General features: G+C 38.0%; 1 protein-coding gene and 1 non-coding gene across 2 annotated transcripts; both read right to left on the reverse strand.

Annotated features, from left to right (window-relative positions):
* Positions 1-225: 225 nt before the first annotated feature.
* LOC112733396 (uncharacterized) lies at positions 226-855 on the reverse strand. The gene has a single exon (XM_025782339.1). It carries the CDS (start codon positions 853-855, stop codon positions 226-228), a length of 630 nt encoding a protein of 209 aa, XP_025638124.1.
* A 6,948-nt stretch (positions 856-7,803) lies between these two features.
* On the reverse strand, positions 7,804-7,911 carry LOC112738512 (small nucleolar RNA R71). Its single transcript, XR_003169469.1, has one exon. It is a non-coding gene; the product is annotated as a small nucleolar RNA R71 (small nucleolar RNA).
* Positions 7,912-18,668: the final 10,757 nt, after the last annotated feature.

Raw genomic sequence — 18,668 nt, forward strand, 5'->3', positions numbered from 1 at the left:
TCGGGTATTTGTTCTTCCCTGTGACTTTGTTTAATTGCCAGTAGTCTATGAATAGACGCATACTTCCATCCTTTTTCTTCACTAGTAATATCGACGCTCCCCGCGGAAAAATTCTTGGTCGGATAAAGTTTTTGCTCATCAATTCCTCTAGCTAAGCCTTAATTTTAGCCAGCTCTAATGGTGACATTCGATAGGGCACAATCGGGATTGGTCCTACCCCAGGCACTAAGGCACAATCGAGATTGGTCCTACCCCAGGCACTAACTCAATCGCAAACTTGATTTCTCGCAAAGGAAAAACTTTAGGAATGTCTTCAGGAAACACTTCTGGAAATTCATTTACAACCAAAATCTGACTCAAACTCTGTTCATCGCCTAACACACTTGCAGCTAAAAGCATAAAACCATGACACTCACTTCCACTACAACTCACCACCACAGAATTTAGATAGTATCCCTTCGCCACTACTAGTCCTTCTGGCCCTTCCGACATAAATTGTAATGATCGTTCAGAACAATCGAGCAGAATATGATTCTTTGATAACCAATCTAATCCTAAAATGAGATTGAGGCCAGTCATCAGCAGACAAATCAAGTCGTGAACAAAGGTTTGATGTTTAATGCGAAATGGAACTTGTTGACAGCCTAATCTAGTCCCAACAGTTTCAGAGGCAGAAGTATGCACTTCTAAGTCATAAGCCAACATAGTTATTTTCAACCCTAACTCGCTAGCTTTCTCAAATGATATGAATGAGTGTGACGCAACAGTATCAAACAAAGTAATTAAGGTTTTACTACCAATTTCACAATTACCTCTTATCAGTGTGTTAGATCTCTCAACGCCATCAACCGACATAGTGAATGCGCGTCCTTGCTGCTAAACTCTCCCGGTATCATGCTTTTTCTTTTTCGGACAATTCCAAGACATATGCGCAGCTTCACCATATAAATAGCATAAACCTAGTCCGGCCGTACATGGAGTTCCTAGATGGTAGCTCCTGCACCTCTTGCAAGTCAACTCATTTTGAGGATGCTTCCCAAATCTTCTTCCCTGATTGTTACTGGTATTGAACCTCCGAAAGTTGTTCTGGTTCTTTGGTTGTTGGAGGACATAACCTCCTCGCTTGAAAGTCCAACATCTAGGTACAAAGTTTCTTCCTTGATTTCGCTGGAAAGGTACTCTATGACTTCCCTTCTCTAGTGTTGCTTTTCGCACACAATCCTCGACAACTCTGCTTTTAATCACCAGTTCTGAGAAAGTTCTTATCTCCATTGGTCCTCCTTTGTATTTAATACATTTCCACTCCTCAAAATATTTCGGAGCTCCTTGACAAATCCTGAAGAATCGACATAATTTCTCAAGCTTGTTTGTATATTCGGCTACAAACATTTGACCCTACTTCAATTGCAACAATTCAATCTCTTTAGCCGTCCGGACCGAATTGGGAAAGTACATTTTGTAGAGTTCAGTTTGGAATGCTTCCCAGGGTATTACAGCATTGTCTAGCTGCAGAAGACTGACAAACCCCAATTTGACGGTTTGTTTTGTATTGATTTTTGGGGATTTTATCACCTTTTACCCATATTTATTCAAGAAATAGCATGGTTTTGTATATTCTCCTTTAATTGTGCTTGAATGTGAAAATATGCTTTTTAGGACTCAAAATAGCTAAATTTAATTCACCTTGATTCTATTAGATGCCTTGATATGTTTGTTAAGTGATTTAAGATTTAGGAGGCAAAGATTGGATCAAGGGAATGAAGAAAGAAAGCATGAAAAGTTGGAGAACTCATGAAGAAATGGAAGAACCGGAAAGCTGTCAAGCCGACCTCTTCGCACTTAATCAGCCATAACTTGAGCTACAGAGGTCCAAATGATGCGGTTCCAGTTGGGTTGGAAAGCTAACATCCGGGGCTTCGAAACGATATAAGATTTGCTATGGTTGAACCACTCATGATGACGCGTACGCGCATAGTACGCGCACGCGCCGTTGCTGCCACCTGGTTCACTTAAAGCAAAACGTGGCCAGCGAATTCTGAAGCCTTGTGGGCCCAATCCAACTCATTTCTGATGCTATTTAAGTCAAGGATTGAAGGGGGAATGGAGAGACTTTTCATACTTTAGATGTTAGTTATCATTAGTTTAGTTTTAGCTTAGTTTAGTAGTGAGAGTTAGTTTCTAGAGAGAGAAGCTCTCACTTCTCTCTAGAATTAGGATTAGGTTTAGTTCAATAACCTTAGATCTAGATTTTAATTCATGCTTTCATCTCCTTCTACCTTTCAATTCCTTGTTGTTACATTCATTCTTCTTCTATTCTTTTGTTGTAATTTCCTTTATGTTGTTCTTATGTTTTGTTGTAGATCTACTTTTGCTCCTTCTATTTTCTTTCAATTCAATTAGAGGTAATTTATAATAATTGTGTTCCTTTTGATTGTTGTTGTTAATTCATTGCCATAATTGTTGTTAGATTCTATTTTTGTTATCAATTTACTTTGCTTTTCTTTTATGCCTTCCAAGTGTTTGATGAAATGCTTGGTTGGATTTTAGTATAGATTTTGTTCCTCTTGGCTATGGTAGAGTAATTAGTGACGCTTGAGTTATCTAATGTCTTTGTTGATTGATAATTAGAAGTTGCTAATTGATTTAGATACCACTAAAGCTAGTCTTTCCCTTGGGAGTTGGCTAGGACTTGTGGAATCAAGTTGATTCATCCACTTGACTTTCCTCCATTATTAGAGGTTAACTAAGTGGTAGCAATGGACAATTGTGGTCACAATCGAGGAGGATAACTAGGATAGGACTTCTAATTCTCACAACCTTGCCAAGTGCTTTTTAGTTGTTAGTTTATTTTCATTGTCATTTACATTTCATGTCTCTTATCCCAAAACCCCAAAATACAACCCCTAACCAATAACAAGATACTTCATTGTAATTCCTAGGGAGAACGACCCGAGGTTTAAATACTTCGGTTTATAGAATTTAGGGGTTTGTTACTTGTGACAAACAAATTTTTGTATGAAAGGATTATTGTTGGTTTAGAAGCTATACTTTACAACGAGATTTCAATTGTGAATTCTAAGCCACACAAAAGTCCGTTCATCAAAGACGTCGCGTTCCTTGCCACCAATATTGAGCTTCACCCATTAATTGATAAGTCACAAACTCAACACATTGATCTTCAGGCACCTGTTGTGCTTATAAAGCTTGCTCCATCGCCTGAAACCAGTTGTTGGCCTCGGTGGGATTTGTAGTTCCTCTAAAAGTTGTTCGAAGTTTTAAATGCATGCTCATGAATAATTATGCCACATATATTAGTTAGATATCCTAATTAGCATGTTCAGACACCCAAAGTATGTCCAGAAGCATAGTCAGTCCGTCCCTCAGGTTTTATAGGAACAAACTGCTCTTATATCATATAATGTAACACCCTGCCACACAGAGATTTACTCTTAAGTCGTAAAACAGAGGAGGTAAGGTATTATGACCTCTAAAATAAAATATATACATAATAATAGTTGAAAGAAAATCATAATCGAGGAGCCTTGAAGGAAAGTTTAAGCAAAAAGCCGCAAAAAGAAAAGCGCATCGCTCGCGTTTTAACGAAAACTTGAACAGGAAGATAGAGTATTGATGAGCGGATAATTTATACGCTTTTTGGCATTGTTTTTAGTATGTTTTTAGTAGGATCTAGTTACTTTTAGGGGTGTTTTCATTAGTTTTTATGTTAAATTCACATTTCTGGACTTTACTATGAGTTTGTGTATTTTTCTGTGATTTCAGGTATTTTCTGGCTGAAATTGAGGGACTTGAGCAGAAATCCGATTCAGAGGTTGAAGAAGGACTGCTGATGCTGTTGGATTCTGACCTCCCTGCACTCAAAGTGGATTTTCTGGAGCTACAGAACTCGAAATGGCACGCTTCCAATTGCGTTGGAAAGTAGATATCCAGGGCTTTCCAGAAATATATAATAGTCCATACTTTGGCCAAGAACAAACGACGTAAACTGGCGTTCAACGCCAGCTTTCTGCCCAAACCTGGCGTCCAGCGCTAGAAAAGGAGCCAAAACCAGAGTTGAACGTCCAAACTGGCACAAAAGCTGGCGTTCAACTCCAAGAAGGACCTCTACACGTGCAACACTCAAGATCAGCCCAAGCACACACCAAGTGGGCTCCGGAAGTGGATTTATGCATCAATTACTTACTTCTGTAAACCCTAGTAGCTAGTTTATTATAAATAGGACCTTTTACTATTATATTAGACATCTTTGGATTATCTTTTGATCCTTTGATCATCTTTGATCAGTTGTATGCTATCTTAGATCACGTTTGAGGGCTGGCCTCTCGGCCATGCTTGGACTTTCACTTATGTATTTTTAACGGTAGAGTTTCTACACTCCATAGATTAAGGTGTGGAGCTCTGCTGTTCCTCAAAGATTAATGCAAAGTACTACTGTCTTCTATTCAATTCATCTTGTTTCGCTTCTAAGATATTCATTCGTACTTCAATCTGAATGTGATGAACGTGACAATCATCATCATTCCCTATGAACGCGTGCCTGACAACCACTTCCGTTCTACTTTAGACTGAATGAGTATCTCTTAGATCTCTTAATCGGAATCTTCGTGGTGTAAGCTAGAATGATGGCGGCATTCAAGAGAATCCGGAAGGTCTAAACCTTGTCTGTGGTATTCCGAGTAGGATTCAATGATTGAATGACTGTGACGAGCTCCAAACTCGCGATTGCTGGGCGTAGTGACAGACGCAAAAGGATAGTAAATCCTATTCCAGCATGATCGAGAACCGACAGATAAATAGCCGTGCCGTGACAGGGTGCGTTGACCATTTTCACTGAGAGGATAAGATGAAGCCATTGACAAGGGTGATGCCTCCAGACGATTAGCCGTGCCGTGATAGGGCATTGGATCATTTTCCCGAGAGATGACCGAAAGTAGCCATTGACAGTGGTGATGTATCACATAAAGCCAGCCATGGAAAGGAGTAAGACTGACTGGATGAAGATAGCAGGAAAGCAGAGGTTCAGAGGAACGAAAAGCATCTCCATTCGCTTATCTGAAATTCCTACCAATGATTTACATAAGTACCTCTATCCCTATTCTATTATTTATTTTCGAAAACCCATTACTGTTTTATATCCGCCTGACTGAGATTTACAAGATGACCATAGCTTGCTTCATACCGACAATCTCCGTGGGATTCGACCCTTACTCACGTAAGGTATTACTTGGACGACCCAGTGCACTTGCTGGTTAGTTATGCGAAGTTGTGAAGATATGTTTGGACCATGGTCCTGTGCATCCATTTTTGGTGCCATTGCCAGGGAATCAATTTCGAACAACAATTCACAACCTGAGTAGCAATTTCGCATACCAAGTTTTTGGCGCCGTTGCCGGGGATTGTTCAAGTTTGGACAACTGACGGTTCATCTTGTTACTCAGATTAGGTAACTTTCTTTTCGTTTTCTTTTCAAAAATATTTCAAAAAAAAAAAAAATTTCTCATCTGTTTTCGAAAAAAAAATAATAAAAATTTTTTCAAAAAAAATATATTTTTATTCAAAATTTGTAAGAATGAATTATAGTGTTTCATGAAGCATGTGAAGCCTAGCTGGCTGTAAAGCCATGTCTAAATTCGTTTGGACTGAGGCTTCCAACCATCAGCTGTTATACGACTGTAGGGTATGTCAGGCATGTCATGTCTGATTTACATGCTGAAGCTTGGCTGGCCATTGGCCATGTCTAGTGTTTTGGACCGGAGCTTTCATTGAAAGCTTGGCTGGCTAGTGAGCCATGTCTAATTCCTGGACTGAAGCTTTAGACTAAGAATGCAAGATTCCTGGAATTCATATTAAAAATTTTGGAATCCTTATTTTTCTTTTTCATAATAATTTTCGGAAAAAAATACAAAAAAAAAATTAGAAAATCATCAAAATCAAAAATATTTTTTGTGTTTCTTGTTTGAGTCTTGAGTCATATCATAAGTTTGGTGTCACTTGCATATGCATCTTGCATTTTTTCGAAAATTTCCATGTATTCATAGTGTTCTTCATGATCTTCAAGTTGTTCTTGGTAAGTCTTCTTGTTTGATCTTTGCATTTGCATGTTTTGTGTCTTTTCTTGTTTTTCATATGCATTCTTGAATTCTTAGTGTCTAAGAATTAAAGAATCCTAAGTTTGGTGTCTTGCATGTTTTCTTTGCATTAAAAATTTTTCAAAAATATGTTCTTGATGTTCATATTGACATTCATAGCATTCTTGCATGCATCACATGTTTTGATCTCAAATTCTCATGCATTGCATAATTTTCATGTTTTTCTCTCTCATCATAAAAAATTCAAAAATAAAAAATATCTCTTTTCCTTTTTCTCTCATCAAATTCGAAAATTTGAGTTGACTTTTTCAAAAATTTTTAAAATCAAATTGTTTCTCATGAGTTAAATCAAATTTTCAATTTGAAAATCTTATCTTTTTCAAAATCTTTTTCAAAAATCAAATCTTTTTCAAAATTCTTAAGTATTTTCGAAAATTCCAAAAATATTTTTCAAAAATCTTTTTCTTAATTTTATATCAAATTTTCGAAAATAACAATAACAATTAATGTTTTGATTCAAAAAAATTTCAAGTTTGTTACTTACTTGTTAAGAAAGATTCAAACTTTGAGTTCTAGAATCATACCTTGTGATTTCTTATGAATCAAGTCATTAATAGTGATTTTAAAAATCAAATCTTTTTCAAAAACTAATTTCTATCATATCTTTTCACAAATATCTTCTCATCTTATCTTTTTCAAAAATCTAATTTCAAAATATCTTTTCCAACTTCCTAACTTCTTATCTTTTCAAAATTTGTTTCAACTAACTAACTAACTTTTTGTTTGTTTCTTAACTTTTTCAAAACTACCTAACTAACTCTCTCTCTCTAATTTTCGAAAATATCTTCCCTCTTTTTCAAAAATTTCTTTTTTTATTAACTAATTATTTTTATTTTTGATTTCAAAATTTTTCGAAAATTACTAACCTTTTTCAAAAACTATTTTCGAAAATCACTAACCCTTTGTCAAAAATTATTTTCGAAAATTCTCCCTCTCCCATCTTATTCTATTTATTTATTCATCTACTAACATCTCATCTCACATCTATACCCTCCTCACAGTTGTGTTTCTTCCATTACATTACATTCTTTGTCTCCCTCTTTTCTCCCACTCACAAAGGGATCCCTATACTGTGGTATAAAGGATCTCTATTATTATTATTTTTCTGTGCCCTCTTCTTTGTCATATGAGCAGGAGCAAGGATAAGAACATTCTTGTTGAAGCAGATCCAGAACCTGAAAGGACTCTGAAGAGAAAATTAAGAGAAGCTAAATTACAACAATCCAGAGATAACCTTTCAGAAATTTTCGAACAGGAAGAGGAGATGGCAGCCGAAAATAATAATAATTCAAGGAGGATGCTAGGTGACTTTACTGCACCTAATTCCAATTTACATGGAAGAAGCATCTCCATTTCTGCCATTGGAGCAAACAACTTTGAGCTGAAACCTCAATTAGTTTCTCTAATGCAGCAGAACTGTAAGTTTTATGGACTTCCATCTGAAGATCCTTTTCAGTTCTTAACTGAATTCTTGCAGATATGTGATACTGTTAAGACTAATGGAGTAGATCCTGAAGTCTACAGGCTCATGCTTTTTCCTTTTGCTGTAAGAGACAGAGCTAGAATATGGTTGGACTCTTGGGATAAGCTGGTCACAGCTTTCTTAGCCAAATTCTTTCCTCCTCAAAAGCTGAGCAAGCTTAGAGTGGATGTTCAAACTTTCAAACAGAAAGAAGGTGAATCCCTCTATGAAGCTTGGGAAAGATACAAACAGTTGACCAAAAAGTGTCCTTCTGACATGCTTTCAGAATGGACCATCCTGGATATATTCTATGATGGTTTATCTGAGCTATCAAAGATGTCACTGGACACTTCTGCAGGTGGATCCATTCACCTAAAGAAAACGCCTGCAGAAGCTCAAGAACTCATTGACATGGTTGCTAATAACCAGTTCATGTACACTTCTGAAAGGAATCCTGTGAGTAATGGGACGCCTATGAAGAAGGGAGTTCTTGAAGTTGATACTCTGAATGCCATATTGGCTCAGAATAAAATATTGACTCAGCAAGTCAATATGATTTCTCAGAGTCTGAATGGAATGCAAGCTGCATCCAACAGTACTCAAGAGGCTTCTTATGAAGAAGAAGCTTATGATCCTAAGAACCCTGCAATAGCAGAGGTGAATTACTTAGGTAAACCTTATGGAAACACCTATAACTCATCATGGAGAAATTATCCAAATTTCTCATGGAAGGATCAAAAGCCTCAACAAGGCTTTAATAATGGTGGAAGAAACAGGTTTAACAATAATAAACCTTTTCCATCATCCACTCAGCAACAGACAGAGAACTCTGAGCAAAATACTTCTAATTTAACAAACTTAGTCTCTGATCTATCTAAGGCCACTGTAAGTTTCATGAATGAAACAAGATCTTCCATTAGAAATCTGGAAGCACAAGTGGACCAGCTGAGTAAAAGGATCACTGAAATCCCTCCTAGTACTCTCCCAAGCAATACAGAAGAGAATCCAAAAGGAGAGTGCATGGCCATTGACATAAGCACCATGGCCAAACCCAAAGAAAGAGAGGAGGACGTGAATCCCAAGGAGGAAGACCCCCTGGGACGTCCAGTGATCAATAAGGAGCTTCCCTCTGAGGAACCAAAGGACTCTGAGGCTCATCTAGAGACCATAGAGATTCCATTGAACCTCCTTATGCCCTTCATGAGCTCTGATGAGTATTCTTCTTCTGAAGAGAATGAGGATGTTACTAAAGAGCAAACTGCCAAGTTTCTTGGTGCAATCATGAAGCTGAAAGCCAAATTATTTGGCATTGATACTTGGGAAGTTGAACCTCCCTTGTTCATCAATGAACTAAGTGATCTGGATCAACTGACATTGCCTCAGAAGAGACAGGATCCTGGAAAGTTCATAATACCCTGTACCATAGGCACCATGATCTTTAAGGCTCTGTGTGACCTTGGTTCAGGAATAAACCTCATGCCCCTCTCTGTAATAGAGAAACTGGGAATCTATGGGGTGCAAGCTGCTAAAATCTCATTAGAGATGGCAGACAGTTCAAGAAAACAGGCTTATGGACAAGTAGAGGACGTGTTAGTAAAGGTTGAAGGCCTTTACATCCCTGCTGATTTCATAGTCTTGGATACTGGAAAGGAAGAGGATGAATCCATCATCCTAGGAAGACCTTTCCTGGCCACAGCAAGAGTTGTGATTGATGTTGACAGAGGTGAACTAGTCCTTCAATGGAATGAGGATTCCCTTGTGTTTAAAACTCAAGGATCTCCCTCTGCAACCATGGAGAGGAAGCATGAAAAGCTTCTCTCAAAGCAGAGTCAACCAAAGCCCCCACAGTCAAGCTCTAAGTTTGGTGTTGAACTCCCATATCCTAACTCTAAGTTTGGTGTTGGAGAGTCTCAACAATGCTCTGAACATCTGTGAGGCTCCATGAGAGCCCACTGTCAAGCTATTGACATTAAAGAAGCGCTTGTTGGGAGGCAACCCAATTTTTATTTATCTAACTATATTTTTCTTAGTTATATGTCTTTATAGGTTCATGATCATGAGGAGTCACAAAATAAATATAAAAATTGAAAACGGAATCAAAAATAGCAGAAGAAAAATCACACCCTGGAGGAGCATCTGCCTGGCGTTCAACGCCAGAACAGAGCATGGTTCTGGCGCTGAACGCCCAGAACAAGCATGGTTCTGGCGTTCAATGCCAGAAATGGCAACAAATGGGCGTTGAACGCCCAAAATGGGCACCAACCTGGCGCTGAACGCCCAGAGTTGTGTGCAAAGGCATTTTACATGCCTAATTGGTGCAGGGATGCAAATCCTTGACACCCCAGGATCTGTGGACCCCACAGGATCATCTCAGGATCTGTGGATCCCACAAGATCATCTCAGGATCTGTGGACCCCACATGATCACCTCAAGATCTGTGGACCCCACAGGATCCCCACCTACCTCCACTCACTTCTTCTCACCACTCTCTTTCACACAACCCCATAAACACTCTTCCCCAAAAACCCTTCACCAATCACCTCAATCTCTCTTCCCCATCACCTCTTCACCACTCACATCCATCCACTCTTCCCCATAAACCTACCTCATAAACTCCACCTACCTTCAAAATTCAAAACCAATTTCCCACCCAAACCCACCCATATGGCCGAAACCTTTCCCCCCTCCCTTCCCTATATAAAGCCCTCCATTCTTCATCAAATTCACACAACACACCCCTCTACACCCTTCTTGGCCGAAACACTTCCCACTCTCCCTCTCCTCTATTTCTTCTTCTTCTTCATCTATTCTTTCTTTTATTGCTCGAAGGCGAGCAAAATTCTAAGTTTGGTGTGGTAAAAGCATAAGCTTTTTGTTTTTCCATTACCATTGATGGCACCTAAGACCGGAGAATCCTCGAGAAAGGGGAAAGGGAAGACAAAAGCTTCCACATCCGAGTCATGGGAGATGGAAAGGTTCATCTCCAAAGCCCATCAAGACCACTTCTATGATGTTGTGGCCAAGAAGAAGGTGATCCCTGAGGTCCCTTTTAAACTCAAAAGAAATGAGTATCCGGAGATCCAACATGAAATTCAAAGAAGAGGTTGGAAAGTTCTAACAAATCCCATCCAACAAGTCGGCATCCTAATGGTTCAAGAGTTCTATGCCAATGCATGGATTACCAAGAACCATGATCAAAGTAAGAACCCGAATCCAAAGAACTATGTTACAATGGTTCGGGGGAAATACTTAGATTTTAGCCCGGAGAATGTGAGGTTGGCGTTTAACTTGCCCATGATGCAAGGAGATGAACGCCCCTACACTAGAAGGGTCAACTTTAATCAAAGGTTGGACCAAGTTCTTGTGGACATATGTGTAGAAGGAGCTCAATGGAAGATTGACTCCAAAGGCAAGCCGGTTCAACTAAGAAGATTAGACCTCAAGCCTGTAGCTAGAGGATGGTTGGAGTTCATTCAATGCTCAATCATTCCCACTAGCAACCGGTCTGAAGTTACTATAGATCGGGCCATCATGATCCATAGCATCATGATTGGAGAAGAGGTGGAAGTTCATGAGATTATACCTCAAGAACTCTACAAGGTGGCTGACAAGTCCTCCACTATGGCAAGGTTAGCCTTTCCTCACCTCATTTGCCACCTATGCAATTCAGCTGGGATTGACATAGAGGAAGATATCCTAATTAAAGAGGACAAGCCCATCACTAAGAAAAAGATGGAGCAAGCAAGAGAGCCCATTCATGGAGCTCAAGAGGCGTATGAAGCTCATCACCATGAGATCCCGGAGATGCCTCAAATGCACTTTCCTCCACAAAACTATTGGGAGCAAATCAACACCTCCCTAGGAGAATTGAGTTCCAATATGGGACAACTAAGGGTGGAACATCAAGAGCACTCCATCATGCTTCATGAAATAAGAGAAGATCAAAAAGCAATGAGGGAGGAGCAACAAAGACAAGGAAGAGACATAGAAGAGCTTAAGGACATCATTGGTTCCTCAAGAAGGAAACGCCACCATCACTAAGGTGGATTCATTCCTTGTTCTTACTTTCTCTGTTTTTCATTTTCTATGTTAAGTGCTTATCTATGTTTGTGTCTTCATTACATGATCATTAGTAGTTAGTAACTTTGTCTTAAAGTTATGAATGTCCTATGAATCCATCACCTCTCTTAAATGAAAAATGTTTTAATTCAAAAGAACAAGAAGTACATGAGTTTCGAATTTATCCTTGAACTTAGTTTAATTATATTGATGTGGTGACAATGCTTCTTGTTTTCTGAATGTATGCTTGAACAGTGCATATGTCTTTTGAAGTTATTGTTTAAGAATGTTAAATATGTTGGCTCTTGAAAGAATGATGACTAGGAGACATGTTATTTGATAATCTGAAAAATCATAAAAATAATTCTTGAAGCAAGAAAAAGCAGCAAAGAACAAAGCTTGCAGGAAAAAAAAGGCGAAAAAAAAATAGAAAGAAAAAGCAAGCAGAAAAAGCCAAAAGCTCTTAAAACCAAGAGGCAAGAGCAAAAAGCCAATAACCCTTAAAACCAAAAGGCAAGGGCAAATAAAAAGGATCCCAAGGCTTTGAGCATCAGTGGATAGGAGGGCCTAAAGGAATAAAATCCTGGTCTAAGCGGCTAAACCAAGCTGTCCCTAACCATGTGCTTGTGGCGTGTAGGTGTCAAGTGAAAACTTAAGACTGAGCGGTTAAAGTCAAGGTCCAAAGCAAAAAAAGAGTGTGCTTAAGAACCCTGGACACCTCTAATTGGGGACTTTAGCAAAGCTGAGTCACAATCTGAAAAGGTTCACCCAATTATGTGTCTGTGGCATTTATGTATCCGGTGGTAATACTGGAAAACAAAGTGCTTAGGGCCACGACCAAGACTCATAAAATAGTTGTGTTCAAGAATCATCATACTGAACTAGGAGAGTCAATAACACTATCTGAACTCTGAGTTCCTATAGATGCCAATCATTCTGAACCTCAATGGATAAAGTGAGATGCCAAAACTATTCAAGAGGCAAAAAGCTATAACTCCCGCTCATATGATTGAAGCTATGTTTCATTGATAGTTTGGAATTTATAGTATATTCTCTTCTTTTTATCCTATTTGATTTTCAGTTGCTTGGAGACAAGCAACAATTTAAGTTTGGTGTTGTGATGAGCGGATAATTTATACGCTTTTTGGCATTGTTTTTAGTATGTTTTTAGTAGGATCTAGTTACTTTTAGGGATGTTTTCATTAGTTTTTATGTTAAATTCACATTTCTGAAATTTACTATGAGTTTGTGTATTTTTCTGTGATTTCAGGTATTTTCTGGCTGAAATTGAGGGACTTGAGCAGAAATCAGATTCAGAGGTTGAAGAAGGACTGCTGATGCTATTGGATTCTGACCTCCCTGCACTCAAAGTGGATTTTCTGGAGCTACAGAACTCAAAATGGCGCGCTTCCAATTTCGTTGGAAAGTAGACATCCAGGGCTTTCCATCAATATATAATAGTCCATACTTTGGCCAAGAATAGATGACGTAAACTGGCGTTCAACGCCAGCTTTCTGCCCAAATCTGGCGTCCAGCGCCAGAAAAGGAGCCAAAACCAGAGTTGAACACCCAAACTGGCACAAAAGCTGGCGTTCAACTCCAAGAAGGACCTCTACACGTGCAACACTCAAGCTCAGCCCAAGCACACACCAAGTGGGCCCCGGAAGTGGATTTATGCATCAATTACTTACTTCTGTAAACCCTAGTAGCTAGTTTATTATAAATAGGACCTTTTACTATTATATTAGACATCTTTGGATTATCTTTTGATCCTTTGATCATCTTTGATCAGTTGTATGCTATCTTAGATCACGTTTGAGGGCTGGCCTCTCGGCCATGCCTGGACTTTCACTTATGTATTTTTAACGGTAGAGTTTCTACACTCCATAGATTAAGGTGTGGAGCTCTGCTGTTTCTCAAAGATTAATGCAAAGTACTACTGTCTTCTATTTAATTCATCTTGTTTTGCTTCTAAGATATTCATTCGTACTTCAATCTGAATGTGATGAACGTGACAATCATCATTCCCTATGAACGCGTGCCTGACAACCACTTCCGTTCTACTTTAGACTGAATGAGTATCTCTTAGATCTCTTAATCGGAATCTTTGTGGTGTAAGCTAGAATGATGGCGGCATTCAAGAGAATCCGGAAGGTCTAAACCTTGTCTGTGGTATTTCGAGTAGGATTCAATGATTGAATGACTGTGACGAGCTCCAAACTCGCGATTGCTGGGCGTAGTGACAGACGCAAAAGGATAGTAAATCCTATTCCAGCATGATCGAGAACCGACAGATGAATAGCCGTGCCGTGACAGGGTGCGTTGACCATTTTCACTGAGAGGATAAGATGAAGCCATTGACAAGGGTGATGCCTCCAGACGATTAGCCGTGCCGTAACAGGGCATTGGATCATTTTCCCGAGAGATGACCGAAAGTAGCCATTGACAGTGGTGATGTATCACATAAAGCCAGCCATGGAAAGGAGTAAGACTGACTGGATGAAGATAGCAGGAAAGCAGATGTTCAGAGGAACGAAAAGCATCTCCATTCGCTTATCTGAAATTCCTACCAATGATTGACATAAGTACCTCTATCCCTATTCTATTATTTATTTTCGAAAACCCATTACTGTTTTATATCCGCCTGACTGAGATTTACAAGATGACCATAGCTTGCTTCATACCGACAATCTCCGTGGGATTCGACCCTTACTCACGTAAGGTATTACTTGGACGACCCAGTGCACTTGCTGGTTAGTTATGCGAAGTTGTGAAGATATGTTTGGACCATGGTCCTGTGCATCCGTTTTTGGTGCCATTGCCAGGGAATCAATTTCGAACAACAATTCACAACCTGAGTAGCAATTTCGCATACCAAGTATATATATATATATATATATATATATATATATATATATATATATATATATATATATATATATATATATATATATATAGACACACACACACACACACACACACACACACACACACATATAAAGAGCAGAGTATCCAAAAATATAGAGTATCGAGCTTTTGACTCAACCTACGAAACCAAGGCCGGTCGGAGAATACATATATAAATACATATACAACCTAAAATATCCCAAAACAGAGAAAGTTGACAATCCTGTTTCTCCACGCCACCTCTAAGAGGGACAAACATAAAGTATATACAAAGGAGAGTCTATGTACAAAATATAAGCACAAAATACAACAATCCCAAAAGCCAAACTCTGCTTGCACTGGAAACTCCAGACACCTAGTGAGGTGCCTCTCGACCTGCATCTGAAAATAACAATATAGGTATGGAATGAGAACCGGGGGTTCTCAGCATGGTAAAGGTATTTCAGCATGATTCGAGGATGTTGCTGCAATTGTCTATTTTGTGGACCTCCATGATAGAGCTGTACCACCATATGTGAATAGATATATCCTATTTGAGATCTTCCTTTGTGTGGATCAGACAAGTATCCTACATCTGCATATAGCCAACTAGTTGTGACTTGGATCCATATGGATAAAACAATCCCATATCAATCGTTCCATGAAGATATCGAAAGATTTGTTTGATTCCATTCCAATATCTTCTGGTTGGAGAGGAACTATACTTTACTAGTAAATTCACAACAAATGATATATCGGGTTGTATATCATTAGCAAGATACATTAGTGCCCCATGGCACTGAGATATATTACTTCAGGACCACGGATATCTTCATTTTCTTCTTTAGGGCAGAATTGATCATTTTCCACATCCAAAGACCTTACGATCATTGGGGTACTTAATGGATGTGACTTATCCATATAAATTCTCTCCAAGATCTTTTCTGTGTATGCTGTTTAATGAATAAAGATCTCATTTTTTCTATGCTCGATCTGCAGGCCGAGACAAAATTTAGTCTTTTCAAGATCTTTCATCTCACTCTTCTTTTAGAGCTTTTATAATTGTTAGAATATCTTTAGGGGTTCCAACGATATTTAAATCATCAACGTACACAGCAATTATAATGAAGGGTTTGTTTTGAGTAGTTTGTACCCATAGCATCAAGGTTGTTGATTATGATTGAGAATCTCTCAAACACTTCATCAATGCTTTCTCCATCCTTCATATTAAACATCTTGTACTCTTTTTGCAGCATATCAATCCTCGTTTCTTTGACTTGTTTAGTGCCTTCGTGTGTAACCTGGAGTTTTTCCCAGATTTCTTTGGCTGTCTTGCATTAGACACCTTTCGGTACTCTTCAAAGCTGATAGCACAGTGAAGAAGGTCGATGGCTTTAGCATTCAGCTTCATCTTCTTCTTGTCATCCTCATTCCATTCAGCTTCTTCTTTTGGAGTCACCACTCCATAAGCACTTGTTTTTGTTGGAATCTTGGGACCGCTCACAACAATCTTCCATATGTTGTAGTCAATGGATTGAATGAAGATCCTCATCCTCTATTTCCAGTAGGAAGAGTTCTCCCCATTGAAGAAGGGTGGCCTGATGTTTGACTGGCCTTCAGTTAGAGTATAGGCAACTGTGGTTGTGCCCAAGTTGTTCGTCATTGGATCTTTGCTCCAAGCGGTGAAGCTTGATTCTTGAGACCTTGGCTCTAGATACCAATTGAATGTTGTAGAAGGCTTAGAGAAGGGGGTTGAATCTATGACATTCTTTTAGTTACTGAAATAACCCTTTTAAAACAAACTTGCAATCTGAATCTGTTTGAACTCAGCAGCAAAAAATTTATGAGACAATTTCATTTTGTCTCATGAATATCAGAAAACAGAACAGAGCAGGGAAGAGAGAAGCTGACACCATCATGTATCCTGGTTCGGTTGCTTTTGTGCAATGCAACCTACGTCCAGTCTCCACCACAACAGTGGTGGAATTTTCACTATAGTTAAAGTATTACATACACCAATTTTACAGGATTGACACAATTCTTTCACACTCAAGTTCTAACCTAATTTGACATGGTTATGCTAATACCTAACTATTCACTCTTAGTGCTCACCCAACTAAGAAAGGGATACTTCACAGGTATAAGATACAAGACACAGACTTAACCTAAAGAAATCTGAAATAACTCTAGGCTTTTTACTCATGTGTATCTCTCGGTCTTTTTCTCTCTTAGGCTCTTTTAATGACTCTCTCATTCAGCCTTTTTCCTCAATAAATTACAGAAAGATAAACATTGAAAAGTAAATTACAATCTGCAAAATATGAAGGAGATTGACTCTTCAACAGCCTTTTTGTTATGTGATAAACCAGATTTGCTAGCCTCTGATTCAGTTCTTCATTCTGGTGGAATGCTCCTTTGACTAGGAAGCATTGTCCAAGTAGATGAACTTTTTCAGAGAGCTCTTCTTAGAACATATACCTCAAGAACACTGGTTATCTCTCCTTGGCTTCTGAATGGTGAACCAACTTCTTTTGTATCTCCTTGCATGTTGCTGAGTTGCTCTCTCCTAGGTCAACTCTCGAGCTTTGTGCTTCACCAACCCACCGTCTCACTTTTTTCCATTAATCCTCAAAATAGAAACTTTTGTTCTGACCTTCTCTTGTTGACCGAAAGCCACAGGACAGCAGAAACAGATATCTTCAATGGTAAACCCAGATCTTGGCCATTGAAAAACAACTTGGTCCCCAAGACACACTTATGACCGTAGATGCACAGCAGTGAAGAGCAGAGATCATCTTTCCCATGTAACCCAGAATGGATAGGCAGAACGTTGAAGATGAAGGGAAGAAGTTATGGTGCATGTATAAGGAAATGAAATCACCTTTTAGCTTCTAACTTCTTGATACAGTTTGATGTGGGTGATTAGACTTCAACCTTTTGCTTAATCTTCTCTTTCTTGCTGCTTTGGTGAACAACTTAGGGACTAAGCTTTCTCTTTCTCTTTCTGAGTTCTGACTGAATAAGAAAAAAGTGTACGTTGCTTTTGGTAAAGTCAAATTGGAAGGGTTTGAATGAGAAAAGCAATCGGGCTTGGATCGGGTTTGATTTGCTTGGCCTGTTGATTCCTTGCTTTGTTTTTCTTTGGGCTTCTATTTATTTGTAGCCCACCAGCCTTGTTTTTATTTTCATCCAATTTGGACTGCTGTTGTGTATTGATTTTGGCCTGCATCACTCAACCAAAAAGATTAACAACTAATTGGGTAATCAGCCCAATAATCTAATGTTTGTCATCATCAATTATGTTAGTTAATTTCTTAACTCAACGATATGATTAATACTCCAAACTTGCAACCTTACATTAGTTTATTAGAATAACTTTAACCTCATATGTTTACTCAAATAATTCAACTTATGTATGTTTATTTCTCTTTTAAAATTTTGATTGTTTTTTATTTTTTATAAACAAATTATTTTTATTTTTAATTCTATCTATATGTAACTTTTTTTTAATTTTTTTCAAATTAGACCTATTAATTTAAAAACTAATAATTTATATAATTATATATATTATATTAAAGCAACGAGCTAATAAAATTTATATATAATTTATTTAAATTTAAATAATATTTAATATTAAACACTAATTTTTATTTTTCAATAAATATTGTATTATAGTTTTAAATATCTATTTAATTATTATCGGGTCGAACGGTTCGACCACTAACCGATCGGTTAAACCACTAATCCAGTAATCTAATAGTTTCACTGGGTCGATTACCGGTTCGATTTTGATAACTATGCTTTTGAGAATGGTATGCGAACTTGCACTGCAAGACAAATATTTTTATTATATATCCTTGCCATTTTTTAAGTCTTCCTAACTTTTGATCAGAGTCTTGTGCTGATAACGTGTTGTAAAATAAATAAATAAAGAAGAGATAATAAATATAAAATAAAAATGTAAATAAAAGACTCTAATATTAATATATACTAATATAATTATCTCAATATAATTAAAATAATTTATATATTTATTTAATATATGTAATAACTAAAAAAAGAGAAAAATATTAACAAATGTATAAAAAAAATAT

The sequence above is a fragment of the Arachis hypogaea genome, chromosome 13, assembly GCF_003086295.3.
Source record: "Arachis hypogaea cultivar Tifrunner chromosome 13, arahy.Tifrunner.gnm2.J5K5, whole genome shotgun sequence".
In the NCBI taxonomy this organism is placed as follows: Eukaryota; Viridiplantae; Streptophyta; class Magnoliopsida; order Fabales; family Fabaceae; genus Arachis; species Arachis hypogaea.

Coding starts and splice junctions, on each gene's coding strand:
- LOC112733396 (XM_025782339.1), bottom strand. CDS start 855: ATGTCGGTTGATGGCGTTGAGAGATCTAACACACTGATAAGAGGTAAT.